Source organism: Schistocerca nitens, chromosome 5 (genome assembly GCF_023898315.1).
Source record: "Schistocerca nitens isolate TAMUIC-IGC-003100 chromosome 5, iqSchNite1.1, whole genome shotgun sequence".
In the NCBI taxonomy this organism is placed as follows: Eukaryota; Metazoa; Arthropoda; class Insecta; order Orthoptera; family Acrididae; genus Schistocerca; species Schistocerca nitens.
Window position 1 is genome coordinate 451,020,852 of NC_064618.1, and position 15,671 is coordinate 451,036,522.

The 15,671-nt window shown below is 42.6% G+C and overlaps 1 protein-coding gene and 1 pseudogene across 3 annotated transcripts in view; both read left to right on the forward strand.

Annotated features, from left to right (window-relative positions):
- LOC126259478 (RNA-binding protein 1-like) overlaps nucleotides 1-15,671 on the forward strand; it is a 53,337-nt gene that overhangs the window by 13,774 nt on the left and 23,892 nt on the right. The window contains exons 2-4 of one of the 3 annotated variants that reach the window (XR_007546516.1): nucleotides 4,695-4,906; nucleotides 8,601-8,678; nucleotides 8,979-9,368. Coding sequence is in view for 1 of the 3 variants with exons in the window: in XM_049956316.1 (XP_049812273.1) it covers nucleotides 4,698-4,906; nucleotides 8,601-8,678 (287 nt within the window). In the remaining 2 variants the exon portion in view is untranslated. The remainder of the gene's footprint in view (nucleotides 1-4,694; nucleotides 4,907-8,600; nucleotides 8,679-8,978; nucleotides 9,369-15,671) is intronic. The other 2 variants (XR_007546517.1, XM_049956316.1) reach the window with 2 other exon arrangements.
- Nucleotides 7,979-8,095, forward strand: LOC126261157 (5S ribosomal RNA; annotated as a pseudogene).

The following is a 15,671-nucleotide window of genomic DNA, read 5'->3' on the forward strand; positions in this document are numbered from 1 at the left end:
AGCCCTAGCCTCTTACCGTCTGTCCAATGGAGTGTGCACGACAACCTGTGTGGTAGTGACCATTTTCCAATCTTTCTGTCACTGCCACGGCGTCACTCTTCTGGGCGCCCCAGCAGATGGGCTATGAATAAGGCTGACTGGGACTTGTTCTCCTCCATTGCCACTATTGAGCCTCTCTCTAGTGACGACATTGATGCGGTGGTTCACTCAGTCACCACCAGCATCGTTACTGCCGCAGAATCTGCCATTCCCAGTTCTTCTGGGTCCCCTTGAAGGCGGACTGTGCCTTGGTGGTCGCCTGAGATTGCTGAGGCGATTAAAGATCGCCGGCGGGTGCTACAGCGTCACAAGCGACATCCCTGCATTGAACACCTCATCACCTTCAAACGGCTGGGTGCGCGGGCCCGCCGCCTTATCCGCCAAAGCAAGCAGGAGTGCTGGGAGTGGTATGTGTCCACCATTGGCCTCCATGTCTCTCCATCGCAGGTCTGGGCCAAGATCCGACGCCTCTATGGCTATCGGACCCCTGTCAGCGTCCCTGCGCTCTCACTGAATGGAGCAGTTTGTACAGACTCCGACGAAATTGCCAACAGCTTGGTAGAGCATTTTGCTCTTAGTTCCGCTTCTTCCAATTACCCACTGGCCTTCTGCTCCATTAAAGAGCGGATGGAACGTCGGAGCCTTTCTTTTCGCACCCACCATTCTGAATCCTACAATGCTCCATTCAGTGAGTGGGAATTTCACAGCGCCCTTGCCGCTTGCCCTGATACCGCTCCTGGGCCAGATCGCATTCACTGTCAGATGCTGAAACACCTTTCAGTGGACTGCAAGCGACGCCTCCTCAACCTTTACAACCGTCTCTGGGTCGAGGGTGAGTTTCCATCGCAATGGTGGGAAAGCATTGTCATCCCTGTTTTGAAACCGGGCAAGAGCCCTTTGGAGGTGGACAGCTACCGCCCCATTAGCCTCACCAACGTTCTTTGCAAGCTTCTCGAACGCATGGTGAGCCGGCGCTTGAATTGGGTACTGGAGTCTCGGGGCCTTCTGGCTCTGTCTCAGGGTGGATTCCGTAAAGGCCGCTCCGCCACCGACAATCTGGTGAATCTGGAGTCGGCCATCCGTACTGCCTTTGCCCGCCGTCAGCACCTGGTCGCTGTCTTTTTTGACATGTGGAAGGCGTATGATACGACATGTCGTCATCACATACTTTCTACGCTTCATGGATGGGGTCTTCGGGGCCCTCTGCTGCTCTTTATCCGAAAGTTTCTGTCGTATCGTACCTTCCGCGTGCAAGTTGCGGCCTCTCATAGTTCCTCCCGAGTCCAGGAGAACGGGGTACCACAGGGATCTGTCCTCAGTGTCTGCCTGTTTTTAATCGCAATAAACGGGCTCGCTGCAGCGGTGGGAAATTCTGTCTCCGCTTCACTGTATGCTGACGACTTCTGCCTTTACTACAGCTCTACTGGCATTGCAGCTGTTGAACGTCAGCTACAGGGCGCTATCCGCAAGGCGCATTCTTGGGCTGTAGCGCATGGTTTTCAATTTTCGACTGCCAAGACCCGTGTTATGTATTTCTGCCGGCACCGAACGGTCCATCCTGAGCTGCGGCTTTATCTTGCTGACGAACTCCTTGCTGTGGTGGAGACCCACAGGTTTTTGGGTGTAGTTTTTGATGCCCGGCTGACTTGGCTGCCTCATATTCGACAGCTTAAACAGGCGTGTTGACGGCATCTAAATGCTCTGAGATGCTTGAGCCACACCGGCTGGGGCGCCGACCGATCTACCCTGTTACGGCTCTACCAGGCGTTAATCCAGTCCCGTCTGGATTATGGGAGCCTGGCTTATGGCTCAGCATCCCCATCTGCGTTGCAGGTGCTGGACCCGATCCTCCACAGCGGGATACGCCTTTCCACTGGTGCTTTCCATACCAGCCCTGTGGACAGCATACTAGTGGAGGCAGGTGTCCCTCCACTGTGGTTACGGCGCCAACGTTTGTTGGCCGCTTATGCTGCCCATGTTTTCAGCTTGCCCGGGCATCCTAACTATCGGCTACTATTCCCAGAGTCGCACGTCTATCTTCCAGAACGTCGACCCAGGGCTGGCAGTACGATCGCAGTCCGCGTCCGAGAGCTTCTCTCCGGGCTTGGGGCCTTACTTCTTCCGCCTCCTTTCAGGGCACCTCTGCGTACACCCCCATGGTGTGTGCCTCGCCCTCGCCTTTAGCTGGAATTGGCACAGGGCCCGAAGGACTCAGTCCCTCCAGAGGCCTTCCGCCACCGCTTTCTTTCCCTCCTTGGAATGTATCAGGGCTCTGGCATTGCGTACACTGACGGCTCAATGGTTGCTGGTCGTCTGGTTATGCGCTTACTCTGGGGGACCATTCCGAACAACGTTCATTGCCGGCTGGCTGCAGCGTTTACACTGCTGAGCTGGTCGCCATCTTTCGTGCCCTAGAGTATATCCGCTCCTGCTCAGGTGAGTCCTTTGTGATCTGTAGCGATTCCCTGAGCGGTTTACGAGCTCTCGACCAGTGTTTCCCTCGTTCTCGTCTGGTGATGGCTATCCAGGAGTCCCTGCATACTCTTGCCCGTTGCGGCCGCTCTGTGGTCTTTGTGTAGACCCCCGGTCATGTTGGTATCCCGGGCAATGAATATGTTGACCGCCTGGCGAAAGAGGCCATCAATAAATCATCTGTGGACATTGGCCTCCCAGAGACTGATTTGCGAGCAGCCCTCCGCCGAAAAGTTTTTGCGCTTTGGGACGCTGAATGGCGCGATCGGATCACGCCCAATAAACTTCGTGCCATTAAGGAGACGACGACTGTGTGGCGGTCATCCATGCGAGCCAACCGCAGGGACTCAGTCGTCCTTTGTCGGCTCCGCATTGGCCACTCTTGGCTGACACACAGTTACTTACTGCATTGGGAGGACCCTCCTCTGTGTCGCTGCGGGACGGCTTTGACAGTGGCCCACATTTTGTTGGACTGCCCCCTTTTAGCTGTGGTCAGGCAGACATTTGCGCTGCCTCATACGCTCCCTGCCCTTTTAACTGATGACCCTGCTATGGCTTGCTTAGTTTTACGTTTTATTCGGGCAGGGGGTTCTTATCATTTAATTTGAGTGTTTAATATGTTTTAATTTATTGTTTTGTGTTGATTCTGGCCTTTGGCCTACAGTTTTAAACTGAGTTTTTAATGTGTTCTCGGTGGTTGGCTTTTACTTTTTTATTCTATGGTCGGCCAACCACCGCCACACTCCATGTGATTTTAATTTGTTATGTCTGTTCTTTGAGTTTTTCTTGTCCTGTGTTGTCTGTTGTCTCTATTATCCGTTTTTTTTTTTACTCTGTGTGGTAGTTTTTAAGTTTTGGAGCAAGGGACCGTTGACCGTTGCAGTCTGGTCCCTTTAATCCCACAAACCAACCTGTGACTGTACAGGTATGAGCAGCCCATAGTGGCTCGCCTTCATGCATACTTTTTAAAAAAAATTGTGACTAAAGCCCTTCTGGCCTGTTATTTATTTTATATGTGACATGTAAGTACTGTCTCTGTCTTGTATTGTTAGTCAGTACTTACAATTTTATATAAAAAATTTCTTATCCCTTAAATTTGAAAATATGCTATAGGCCACTTTAAATGTTTAAATTCTGATGAAGGCACTCTTAGAAGTATTGAAACCTGGTTATAAGACTAAAAATGGTGACCAAGGGCTCATTTGTTTCAATTTTGATTTATAAACGGTCACTGAACCAAGCAGCCATGTTCAAAATCTTTCCATTAAAGATTCCAAAAAGGCTTAAATAGTGTGTTTAAACCTAAAAAGGGCTATTCCAAGAAAATGAAGGGCTAAAAACCATTTCATGAAAACCTAAAAATCTGAGCCCTAGTCACTTTACAAAAACACAGTTCCTTCAAATATGTACATGGCAGAAATTACCATCCTTAGTAACACTAGGTCAGGGGAAAGAAAAGATTGTAAAACTGAATGTTAAAAATTTCTAGGTATATTTGTTGAACAGAATGTGAGTTGGAAATAGATCTTTTTTAATGCTGTGTTCATTAACATTTGACCTACGTGTATTTGCCAAGATTTTGACTGATGGAAGCATTAGGAATACAGTTTTGTGGGACAATATGACACAGAGGTACAAAGTATTTACTGCACAGAAATATGCTGTATGAATATCTCGTATCCTTCCTTGAACCCCATATATGCAAGTATTTAAAAAGATGTGTGTGCTGACAACAGCATGACAGTTCACATTCTTTTATGAAGTTTGTTATGAAGAAACAGTCACAGTTTGAAGTTAATAGCAGCAGTCACAACCACAACTCTAGGATTACCATGGGTTCTCCTAGCCCAGCGTAAACAAACTCTTGCTCTGAAAGGGGAGAATTATGCAGCCATAAATATATTTGGTCATCTCCCTTTCCAATTAAACGTGAAATACGGCTGGTATCATCTTGGTTTGACAAGTCAGCTACACCCAACATTAATTTCTGAGCAGATAATACATTGTATTGTAGATTGAAATTAACATAAAAATTTAGTTTTGTAAATGGTCAGCATTTAGCTGTATTTTTGATGAGAAAATGCATGATATTTGTAAATCTCTTGACATGCTTACATTGTAGTTAGTTGTTACAAGTATGCTTTAAAAACTTTATAATTGATTCATTGTTTGTATGTTTGCAGAAAATGTCTAGATTTCGTGAATGGGATCTGTCGTGCAAAGTGTATGTTGGAAATTTAGGCCCCAGTGCATCCAAGCATGATCTGGAAAGGGCATTCAGTAAATATGGCCCCCTTAGAAATGTGTGGGTAGCTCGAAGCCCTCCAGGCTTTGCATTCATAGAGTTTGAAGATCCTAGAGATGCAAAGGATGCTGTTCGAGCACTTGATGGAATGTAAGTAGCGTTTTTAATGAAGACTTCTTCAGTCTGTGATGAGTGTTGTAGGGATTTTAGGTATATCAGACCACGCAAACAGGAAAATAAGAATGAACCTGACAAAAAGTAATGCTTGCGAAAAGAGATGTAGGGTCCAAATTATGCTCTGAGCAAAAATGTTCAATGTTAATACCACATTATACATGCATATATAGCTCTGTATTATTTTTTTATATAATTAAAGAGAAATCATCATTCAAAAGCACGTATAAAAAGCAAAAGCCTATTGTTTCCATAGGTAATCTAAGTTCTTGATACAGCATGGAATCTGTTACAGAATATGCAATCTGTTTTGCAGTCTGAACCTGATCTACTTAAGATGAGTTGTGTTGGTGTGATAACCATCTAGGTAACTAGGTTAGTGATCATATACTGTTAATGCCACTAAACTGATACAAGTATTTATTTTCCCAATGTGAACAAGGTTCCTACATTCGTGTTGTAAATCATCTCCAAATTAAGAATAATTCTTAATGTGATGGTGATGAAATAGTGTGTGATATCGATGTCATTACAATGAAATTCCACTAAGTCAGAGTGTAGTATATAGAAGCACCGGTGAAAAATATTTTAAGGCATGGTGCAAGCCTTATGGAGTGTTAGAAGTGGGACACTAGCGTCCCTCACGATTTTTCTGGTTACGACTGTGTACCCTTATTGTCTTAGCTTAGTGACCATAGGAAATGGGACTTGCACACCACAGGCATAGACCGTTCGGATGGAAGATATGCTGCATGGCTGTCAAGAAAACATATCACTTAAGAGGTGATCTAATATCAGTTAAATATTAAGCTGTCCATTGAGCACTGGCAGATACAAAGGAAAGTTAAAAGTTTAACATTCCATCAACATCAGAGCAATTAGAACCAGAAAATAGATACAGTGAAATTTAAGGATATTAAGAAGGTGCTTTGACTTGAATTGTCACTTGCATATATTCAATCCAAAATGGTACAGAAGAATTAATGCTATTCATAAACTTTCAGAAATGGCAAAGACATGCACACAGCAGAGTGTTTTCATCTTATAGACTGTGTGTAGCATATGGCTCTGTTATGGATATTCTGGCAAAATTCAATGTGTCCATTAGTCCCTCTCCACTGTCTCTCAGCATTGACATTGGCCATTTCCAATCGCTGAACAATAAATTAACTGATGAATGTAAGGCCTGACTTAAATAGTGGAAACTCCAGGTTGGAATATCAAAAACATAAAAAAAAGATAGATTGCTACTCAATGTAAAAATAGCACACTGACGACTTGCACACAGGCACTCACACAAGCAAGCACACCTTACACACATGACTGCCATCTCCTTAAGCTCAGACCGGAATGCAGCTGTCATATAGCATGGAAGCAGCAATCTGGAAGGGACTGGGAAGCAAGAGTGATAACAGGGTATGAGTGGGGAGAGGGAAAATCACCGTCTGGCAGAGCATGTAGGGGGTGGAAGTTGTTGGTTGGTGGATGTGGGGACAGTAGGTTGAGCCTGGGATTATTTCAAGAGCGGAGAATCTGCTGCAAGAATAACTCTGATCTGCACTGTTCAGAGAAGCAGATAGTGGCAAAGAGGGTGGAAGAGGATTGAGATGGCTCGGGTAGTGAAGCAACCGTTGAAATCAAACATGCTATGTTCAGCTGCATGTTTTGCCTTAGTGTGGTGTACTGTGCTTTTGGCCACAGATTGACGATGGCCGTTCATCCTGGTGGACAGTTATATAGCAAGCTGTGCAATGATTGCAGCAGAGCTGGTAAGTGACATGGATGCTTTCACAGGTGGCCTGGCTTATGACAGGGTAGGATAAGCCTGTGACAGGAATGGAATAGGAGCTGCTGGGTGGGTGGATTGGGCGGGTCTTGCGTCTGGGTCTTCAAGACGGATATGATCCCTGTGACAAGGGTTTGGGATTGGGAGTAGCAGAGGATATTGTAAAGGTTGGGTGGGAACACCACTTAAAGGGGGGTGAGAAGGGCCTTGGGTAGGATGTTCCTGATTTCAGGGCACAATGATAAGTAATCAAAGCCCTGGCAAAGGATGTGGTTCAGTTGTTCCAGTGCAGGGTACTGTTGGGTGACAAAGCGTGTGTTTCTTTGTAGCTGGTTCTCGGGGTAGCAGGGGGATTGAGGTTGTGTGGGGATATGGCATGGGAAATCTGTTTGCGGACTAGATCTGGGAATAGTGCCTGTCTGGGAATGCTATGGTGAGACACTCAACATACTGAGCAAGGGAGTTTTTGTCACTGCTGATATGCCATCCCCAGGTGGCCAGGCTGTGTGGGAAGTTTTCTGGTAGATTGAGGGGGCCCAGGTAAAGCAGACGGGAGAGCAGGTGTTGGGATTGTGAAGGAATGAGGATAGGATGTCTCGGCCCGGAGTTCAGATCATGAAGTTGTCATTAGTGAATGTGAACCAGACTAAGGGTTTGGCATTTTGGAAGGCCAGAAATGTCCTCTAGATGGCCCATAAACAATTTGGCATAGGAGGGTGCCATGTGGGTGCAGCAGATTTGTTTGTATACCTTTACTTCAAAGGAGAAGTAGTTGCAAGCTGTTAAGTTGTATGGTGTAAGGTGTATGATGAATGAGGTAGTGCTTTTGGAGTCTGAACCCCATTGGGAAAAGTAGTGGTCACATTTCCTTTACTGAAGAAGGCATAACTTAGTAAATGATGAATTTTGCTGTCAAAATACTTTTTCATATATCGTCATTCTGATTGAATTATTCTCACTAGTTTGAGACCTCTCCCAGTGAAAGTTCCCATTCAAAATAGCTACATCATGTGCTGGTACATTTGCATGTTTTGAACATTGTCATTACTCTGTAAGAGAACTGATAAAACATTTTGATGTTTAACAGAGCATTGTAACTTTTTGAATGATAATTTTTGGTCTATTTACCATTTGCTTGTTAGGGAGTGAGATAATGCATTCATCTGACTTGGAGAAATATTGACTGGAGAAAGAGATCATAGTGCAGAAAGATGATTTTTGGTAGTACATTCAATTATTTACGATCACTTTTAAATCATTGGGGCAACGGCCTTGCCGCAGTGGATACACCGGTTCCCGTGAGATCACCGAAGTTAAGCGCTGTCAGGCGTGGTCGGCACTTGGATGGGTGACCATCCAGCAGCCATGTGCTGTTGCCATTTTTCGGGGTGCACTCAGCCTCGTGATGCCAATTGAGGAGCTACTCGACCGAATAGTAGCGGCTCCGGTCAAAGAAAACCATCATAACGACCGGGAGTGCGGTGTGCTGACCACACGCCCCTCCTATCCGCATCCTCAACTGAGGATGACACGGCGGTCGGATGGTCCCGACGGGCCACTTGTGGCCTGAAGACGGAGTGCATTATACTTTTAAATCATTACTGGCCTTTATTTCCAGTTTTTAAGCCAGTTTGCTGAAAGATGTCAGTCCGCCTTCAGACTTAAGTTTTTAAAATTAGAATGCACGATGTGTATTTGTTGAAAATAACTTTGTCAAATTTCTTTCTTGCCCTGAGTCATTGTGGCACTGTAGGATTACATCTGTTTTTCAAGTATGTTACACATGTGACTCATAGTATTGATTTGAGCTATCATTATTAAATCCTGTTGATTATTTCATGTGTCATAGATATGTATATTTAGAACCTATTTCATAATTTGTAGGAGGCTGTGTGGAACTCGAGTTAGGGTTGAAATGTCTACGGGACGCACAAGGAGAGATGAAGGCCGCAGACATTCAAGGTACAATTTTTTGCCATGTCTGTTATCTCATTTACAAATTTTGCCACTAGGTGTATTACCTCTTTGCAAACACTCACTTTATTTTCCTGATATTAAACATGGAAATAACATATTCACAATAGTGCAGTTTTAACGGGGTTGTTGAAGCTCTCTTGGTAATAGATATATGCCAGTATGCATGCAAATTCATATGTAACTAAACACATAGTTTTTTCTAAATTTCACTGCATCTGGCTTAATGTGATTTTTGTTGGGGAAATAATAGATAGTATGTATTTCATATTATGCCAAAATTTTCAGGATATATTCTCCCTTCAGTCTACCATCTCTGGCTCAAGTCAGTCTGCTCTTCATGTTTTTGCTACCGACATGACCCGGGACAACCTGAGAACTTCCCACTTGAAACAAACTACGCATCTGGCGCCCCAGACATCTTAGGCCCACAAATTTGCATCCAGCGGTTTCCACAACCCTTCTCTGCCATCAGACCACCAATCAACACAGCTACAACCCATCTGTTGGGCAGCAGAACATAACAGCCTCCTAATACCAGCGTACGAGTTTCACAACTTCTCATGCAACTGCCATCTCATGGTGCTGATACAAGGGCCAGCCTAATGTGCGGCTTGTAGTATTCAGCATACAACTGATAATAGGTGATAAAAGCAAAGGACTTTTCTCTGCAGCACAGTATGTAATTTTATTATATTTCCAGCAGATGTTTTATGTTATTCTTTAGTGTCACACAGTTATCATTTTTTTCTCTCGATTGCATAGAAAATAATGTAACAAAATTTATAGTTCTTTACTGTGCGCTCAACTTGAAAGTTGAACCACATCTTTTCTATACACATTCTGGCAGTAAGACTTTTAATATGAGCCCTTCACATTTAATATTGTGTACTAATTTCAGTTTTATCTTTGGTTTATGTGCAGGTTTCTATCTGTAGTTCAACAAATCAAATATTCATTATTTATCTGTTAATGAATGTTTAAGAAGTTGTGTATTGTCTAATAATTATGCAGATGTAATAAGTGTTTTCATTGGCAGTTTGCAAGGATTTTGGTTAATGCTCATGAGTAGAATACATTTGATTTATTTAAATTTGTGTTTTGATATTTTCGGCATTACAACTCATTATTTTTTATCTTCATGCTTTTGTGTTCTTTTTTTAGCTGCTATTGCTTTTTAATGACACACAGAATATGGTTTTATGTGGTGTGTTTAGAGCAGTTTCAATCTTAAGAATTATATTAATATTCTAAATGTTCCACAACAGATTTATTAGATAAAAAGTCAACTCACCAAGCAGTGGTAGGAGAAAATACATAAAGGATGTGGAAAAGCACAAGCTACTTTCTTGCAGAAGGGTTGAAAGGAATGGAAGAGGATTGAAGGAAAACAGTTGGTGAGGATCGGGAAATTGGAAGAGTTCAGGGGAGACTTATTGGACAGTATGAGAAGGAAAGATTGAATTTTGGTGCTTGCGCTGGATGACATCTGAAGATCTAAGAACTTCAAAGTGGAAGATAAGGTAATAAACACGATCCTGGGTTGTGGGCAACTTTTCCTAAACTCTTCACATTTTATAAACCTCACCAGTGCTTTTATTACATCCCTTTCACTTTCCTTTCAACTCTTGTACCAGAAGAAAGAGCCACTGGCTTGGGAAGCTCGTGTGTTTCCACATCTTTCACCTGTTTTCTCCTGCGGCTGCCTGGTGAGTAGATTTTTTTATCTATTGATATTATATCTTTGAATATTGATATTTTATATCTAAAAACAAAGATGATGTGACTTACCGAACGAAAGCGCTGGCAGGTCGATACACACACACACACACACACAAAATTCAAGCTTTCGCAACAAACTGTTGCCTCATCAGGAAAGAGGGAAGGAGAGGGAAAGACGAAAGGATGTGGGTTTTAAGGGAGAGGGTAAGGAGTCATTCCAATCCCGGGAGCGGGAAGACTTACCTTAGGGGGAAAAAAGGACAGGTATACTCTCGCACAGTATCTCTGCCCAAACTCTTTGTCTTTAAATATATCTGCTTGTGTCTGTATATGTGTGGATGGATATGTGTGTGTGTGCGAGTGTATACCTGTCCTTTTTTCCCCCTAAGGTAAGTCTTTCCGCTCCCGGGATTGGAATGACTCCTTACCCTCTCCCTTAAAACCCACATCCTTTCGTCTTTCCCTCTCCTTCCCTCTTTCCTGATGAGGCAACAGTTTGTTGCGAAAGCTTGAATTTTGTGTGTGTGTTTGTGTTTGTTTATGTGTCTATCGACCTGCCAGCGCTTTCGTTCGGTAAGTCACATCATCTTTGTTTTTAGATATATTTTTCCCACGTGGAATGTTTCCCTCTATTATATTAATATTGATATTTTCTTTGAAAGTATATTTTTTTTGTAATTAGAACTGGAAGTAAGAGTTCTGTTTCAAGTTCTTCATTTTTGATCAGTTTATTTCATTGTGTCTGCTGATATTTTTTCGAATGAAATACATGTAACTGGCCATAAGACTACATGGAAGATATACTTTTGCAGACTAAAACATTATTAGAGTCATTATAACTTTTTTCCTTGTTTCGATTTGCTAAATGTCGCCAGCAGTGACTACATGCATCTTTCTCATTCCACTGCCTTCCATTTTCCTGGATATTTAAAAAATAAAAACTGGACTAATTAGGTGGAACTTTATATGCAGAATGTTCTAAAATGTTAGGCCAGAGTATTTATATATCATAGTTCATGACTTCATTTCCGTAATTATTTTTACTTGTGAGAAAATGATTACCACTCTTAAAATGTTTGTTAGATGCACCTGCAACACATGTTGCCGTATTTAGTTATTCATTACTTAGGGAATCAAGTGGTAATAGATATTTACGAGGGTGGTTTGACGAGTCTGATAAATTTCCATGAAAGAATGGGACATTTTTGATGCACCTTAGTAAGCTTGATTATTCCAAGGACCGTATAGAGAATTTAAACGATGCTCAGTATACAGTTCATTGTTGACTGCCATCTGTGTGTCTGCTGCGATTGAAAATGGAGAAAACAGATTTTCTTGCTGTTATTAAACATTTTCATTTTTGGAAGGGTTGGACTGCCACACAAATTAAAATTGAATCAGATGAAGTTCATGTGGACTCTGCACCATCATTAAAGACCATTTTCTATTGGATTAATGAATTTAAATGTGGTCAGACAAGCACCAAATATGAAGTGAGTTCTGGCCATCCAATGGGGCCACCATAAAGGAAACTATTGACAAAATCCATGATGTGGTAAGGTAAGATCACCTAATAAAACTCTGTGAGATTGCTGAGACTGTAAGCATCTCAACTGAGCAAGTGCATAATATCCTGCATGCAGGATTGTCTATGAAGAAGCTGTGTGTGAGGTGGATGCCACAATTCACAGTTGACCAAATGCACATCTATGTTAAGATTTCAGCACAATGTCTGGTGATGTTTAATCACAGTCTGCAAGGACTTTTGTACCGATTCAACTGTTGAAAGAATCCATATCCATCATTATGTGGCAAAGTCAAAAGGCAATCAAAACAATGAACAAAGGCTGGTGAAAGTGCACTGAAGAAGACAAAGACTGGTTTGTCATCTGGTAAAGTGATAGCTACTGTTTTTTGGGATTCCCGAGGAATAATTCTCATAGATTACATGGGAAAAGGCAAAACCATAACTGGACCCTATTATGCTGCATTGTTGGATCATTTGCAATGTGTTGGCTGGAAAAAGACCAAGGTTGACACAGAGAAAAAAGGGGCTCTTTCACCAGGATAATACACCGTCCTACATGTCTGAAATGACAATGATGAAAGTTCATGAATTAGATTCTAAATTGGTTCCTCATCCACCCTATTCACCAGACTTAGCCCCTAGTGACGTCTTCCCGTTCCCTAACTTGAAATTTTGTCTTGCTGGAAAGAGGTTTTCATTGAATGAGGGTTGCAGTCAAAACAAATATCTTGCAGTCTTGACAGAAGCTGTTTTTCTGATGGGATGAAAAAGATGAAGGATTGCTGGTCCAGTTGTATATCTCTCAAAGGAGACTATGCTGATAAGTGAGATGAGTTTTTTTACGAAACAAACTTTTTTTACCAGACTACCCTCATAAAACTCTCTATCTCACTGTGTGACATTTTGCTTGCGTGGTTCCTATGATTCGAAATGTGTGTACATCTTATGTTAATTCATGGAGGACTGAGTTAGATATGTGTGTGCACTTTATAAAAGCTTTTGCCAAAGCAATTAAGGCAAATGGAAATTATATTATGCAGTAAAAACTGCAAATAGTGTGGGATATGCATTTGCAAAAGCCCGATGATCTGCCATTATTTTAAAAGAGGTAGATTTTATTTTTGAATGTCTGTCCACATTGACATTACTATTCAGCCACATTTGTGTAGTAGAAACATATTTTTTTTTCTGCTCAGTTACACTGCTGCACTTTCTTAAGGACATCCATATTGTATCATTACAATCAATTATTAATGACAGTCAGAAGTATGTAGACATGGAGGGTTATTTGGGGTTTTGTGACGAGAATGCACGTTTTCAGTGGTTAGTGCTTGTTTCTCAATACAGATTGCACAGGTTTTGGTTGCAACCTTTTCTTCAAAACAGCATCATTTTGCAGACATTTTGCAGTAGTTTGCATTTTCTCTTTATTTCTTTTTGGTTTTATTACATGTGATGAGAGTGAAAACTCCGTGAGTGTTGGGGTGTGAAGAGAATGAAAGCTTCACAAGCAGTGTAGTTTGAACTCTTCTGTTCCTAAAGAAAGAGGCTTCCAATTTTACTTTACAAAAAATATTCTTAGAGGTCACTGCATCACACTAGCTTTGTGTATTGTTTCAGCAAAGGAGACAGACAGGTGTAATTTTCTCAAACCTCTGAAAGTGAAAGTGTTAGATAGGTATTCAGTAAAGTTGACATAGAATATGTCCAAGGAAAATTTAAATGTTGTGGCGCTGCAAAGAAAGTAAGGTGTCTGCTGTAAGAATTCGGACAGATGGCTTCAAAAGTTCTTTTGTATAAGGAGACATAACAGTTTGATTGCAAGCCACCAGTGGGCTCACAGCTCTCTTGTGAATGCATGCATAGTGAGCATCGTCCCCCCAACACCATTGCTATGGTACTTTTTTCCTGTGCTGTCATCTTACTCTCTGACTGTATCTTTCCTCATATTTTGTGTGTTGGACAGATTCCGTGTTAACAGCGTGGCTTGCTTACAGAACATCTAATGGAGCTTTTCTCACTTCGTTTCACTACTTTATACCACCTATTTCAGTTAGGTTTGGTCCCAACATATGGATGTGACCTCCAACTGGTTCAGACTTTTCTTCAGAAGTGTGGGCTGTGGGGGTAATATTGCCCAATATCCAGCATTTAGTTAGTCCATGTTAAGGGTCATTGTGTACCTGTATGGTGGTTGTTAGTCCTGTAGTGGGTGTTGCACATGTTCCCAGGTAGTTAAAGAACAGTGGAGCTTTATTAACTTAACACATCAGGCAAGTTCAACATAAGCAGCTTCAGAAGTAACACAACGAAAAGATCATCCAGATTTGATATGTGAATGGCACAATGCACAGTAACAGTTCTGTAGTGTCCTTAGTGTATTGGTCAGTCCTAATAAGTTGTCACTGACAAAGTCAAGAATTGTCCGAAGTGGACATAGTGTGTGATTGATGCATTAATGATTTCTCAGCACTTTGGACGCAGAATGTGAAGTTGTAGGCTCAGACTGATGGGCCACGAACTTGGAGTGTTCTGTGCACTGGGCACATGGAACTCCGATGTGAGGGACCACCGGCGTTAAGCTCAGACATCTGTGAACTGCTGATGTCGACTGCCTGGAGAGGGCCAAGCAGTGTCTTATAATAAATCCTTCCAGCAAAAGAATGCAAGCAAAACGTGGTGGTGGCATGTGATGTGTGGAGATGAGGTAATACCAACAATAGCATCACTATATACAAAAAACGTAGTGCCACCTCGTGCTATGGTGGCTGCCGAGGTGTGATTTGCTGTTGGGTTGCTATCATACTTGAAGGGCAGCAACACCCAGTACACTGTGTTATTGGCTGGGCTGTAGGCAACAGCCAGCCAGAGCAATGTAAAAGAGGAAGTAATAGCTTTGGGCATCAATTGTATGTTCCCTGCGTAGTCAGAGGCTACTACTGTGGTATTCTCTGACTATATAGGCAACACACTATTGGTGCCCAAGCTGTTAATTCTCCTGCTTCGCCTGTTACATTGCTTTAGCTGGCTGGCACCCATATGGAGAACCCTTGTTTGGACTAGGTGGCATAATGCCAGATATGTGTCATGATGAAGGGATCTAAGCTTTCAGCCACGGGCCATAAGGCTCTGGCAGTCCTTCCAGGCAGACTGAAATTCTTGCGTATGTCTCATGATGATCCTAGAAACTTACCCTAGTTGGCTATGCCATGGGAGGAAAACAAACGCAAGTGGCTAACTTCCCTCAGTTCCTAGTTTTTACCTGGGCAGATGGAGGATCCTTCCTCTCAACTAAGCCATTGTTCTTCATTGAGAATATTGAAAACATATTTAGCGAAATATCTTCTCTTAATAAATTGTGAAGTGATTACATCTTAATTAAAATGCTGAATTCTACCCAGTTGTGAACTTGGGTAGAGCCTGCCAGACAGCAATGTTGGCACTGGTCATTTCCAGTGGTAACAATCATGGTTTACTGCTGTGATGTGTATCATATTTTGGTGCTTTAAATGTCCACAGCTCATATGTAGGTTTCTGTGGTGTACGTACAACCTGAATTGTGGAGACTAGTTGGTCACGTCACAAAAATTCACCTTGTGTGCTGCCACCAATATGTGTCAATTGCGGAAATGACCACCCTCCCAGATTTCCAAATTCTGTTACCTTGTTATGCAAAATCTGTGAACTGAAGGGTTCAGATTTCCTTTTGTATTTTGAAGCTCTCAGTTAGA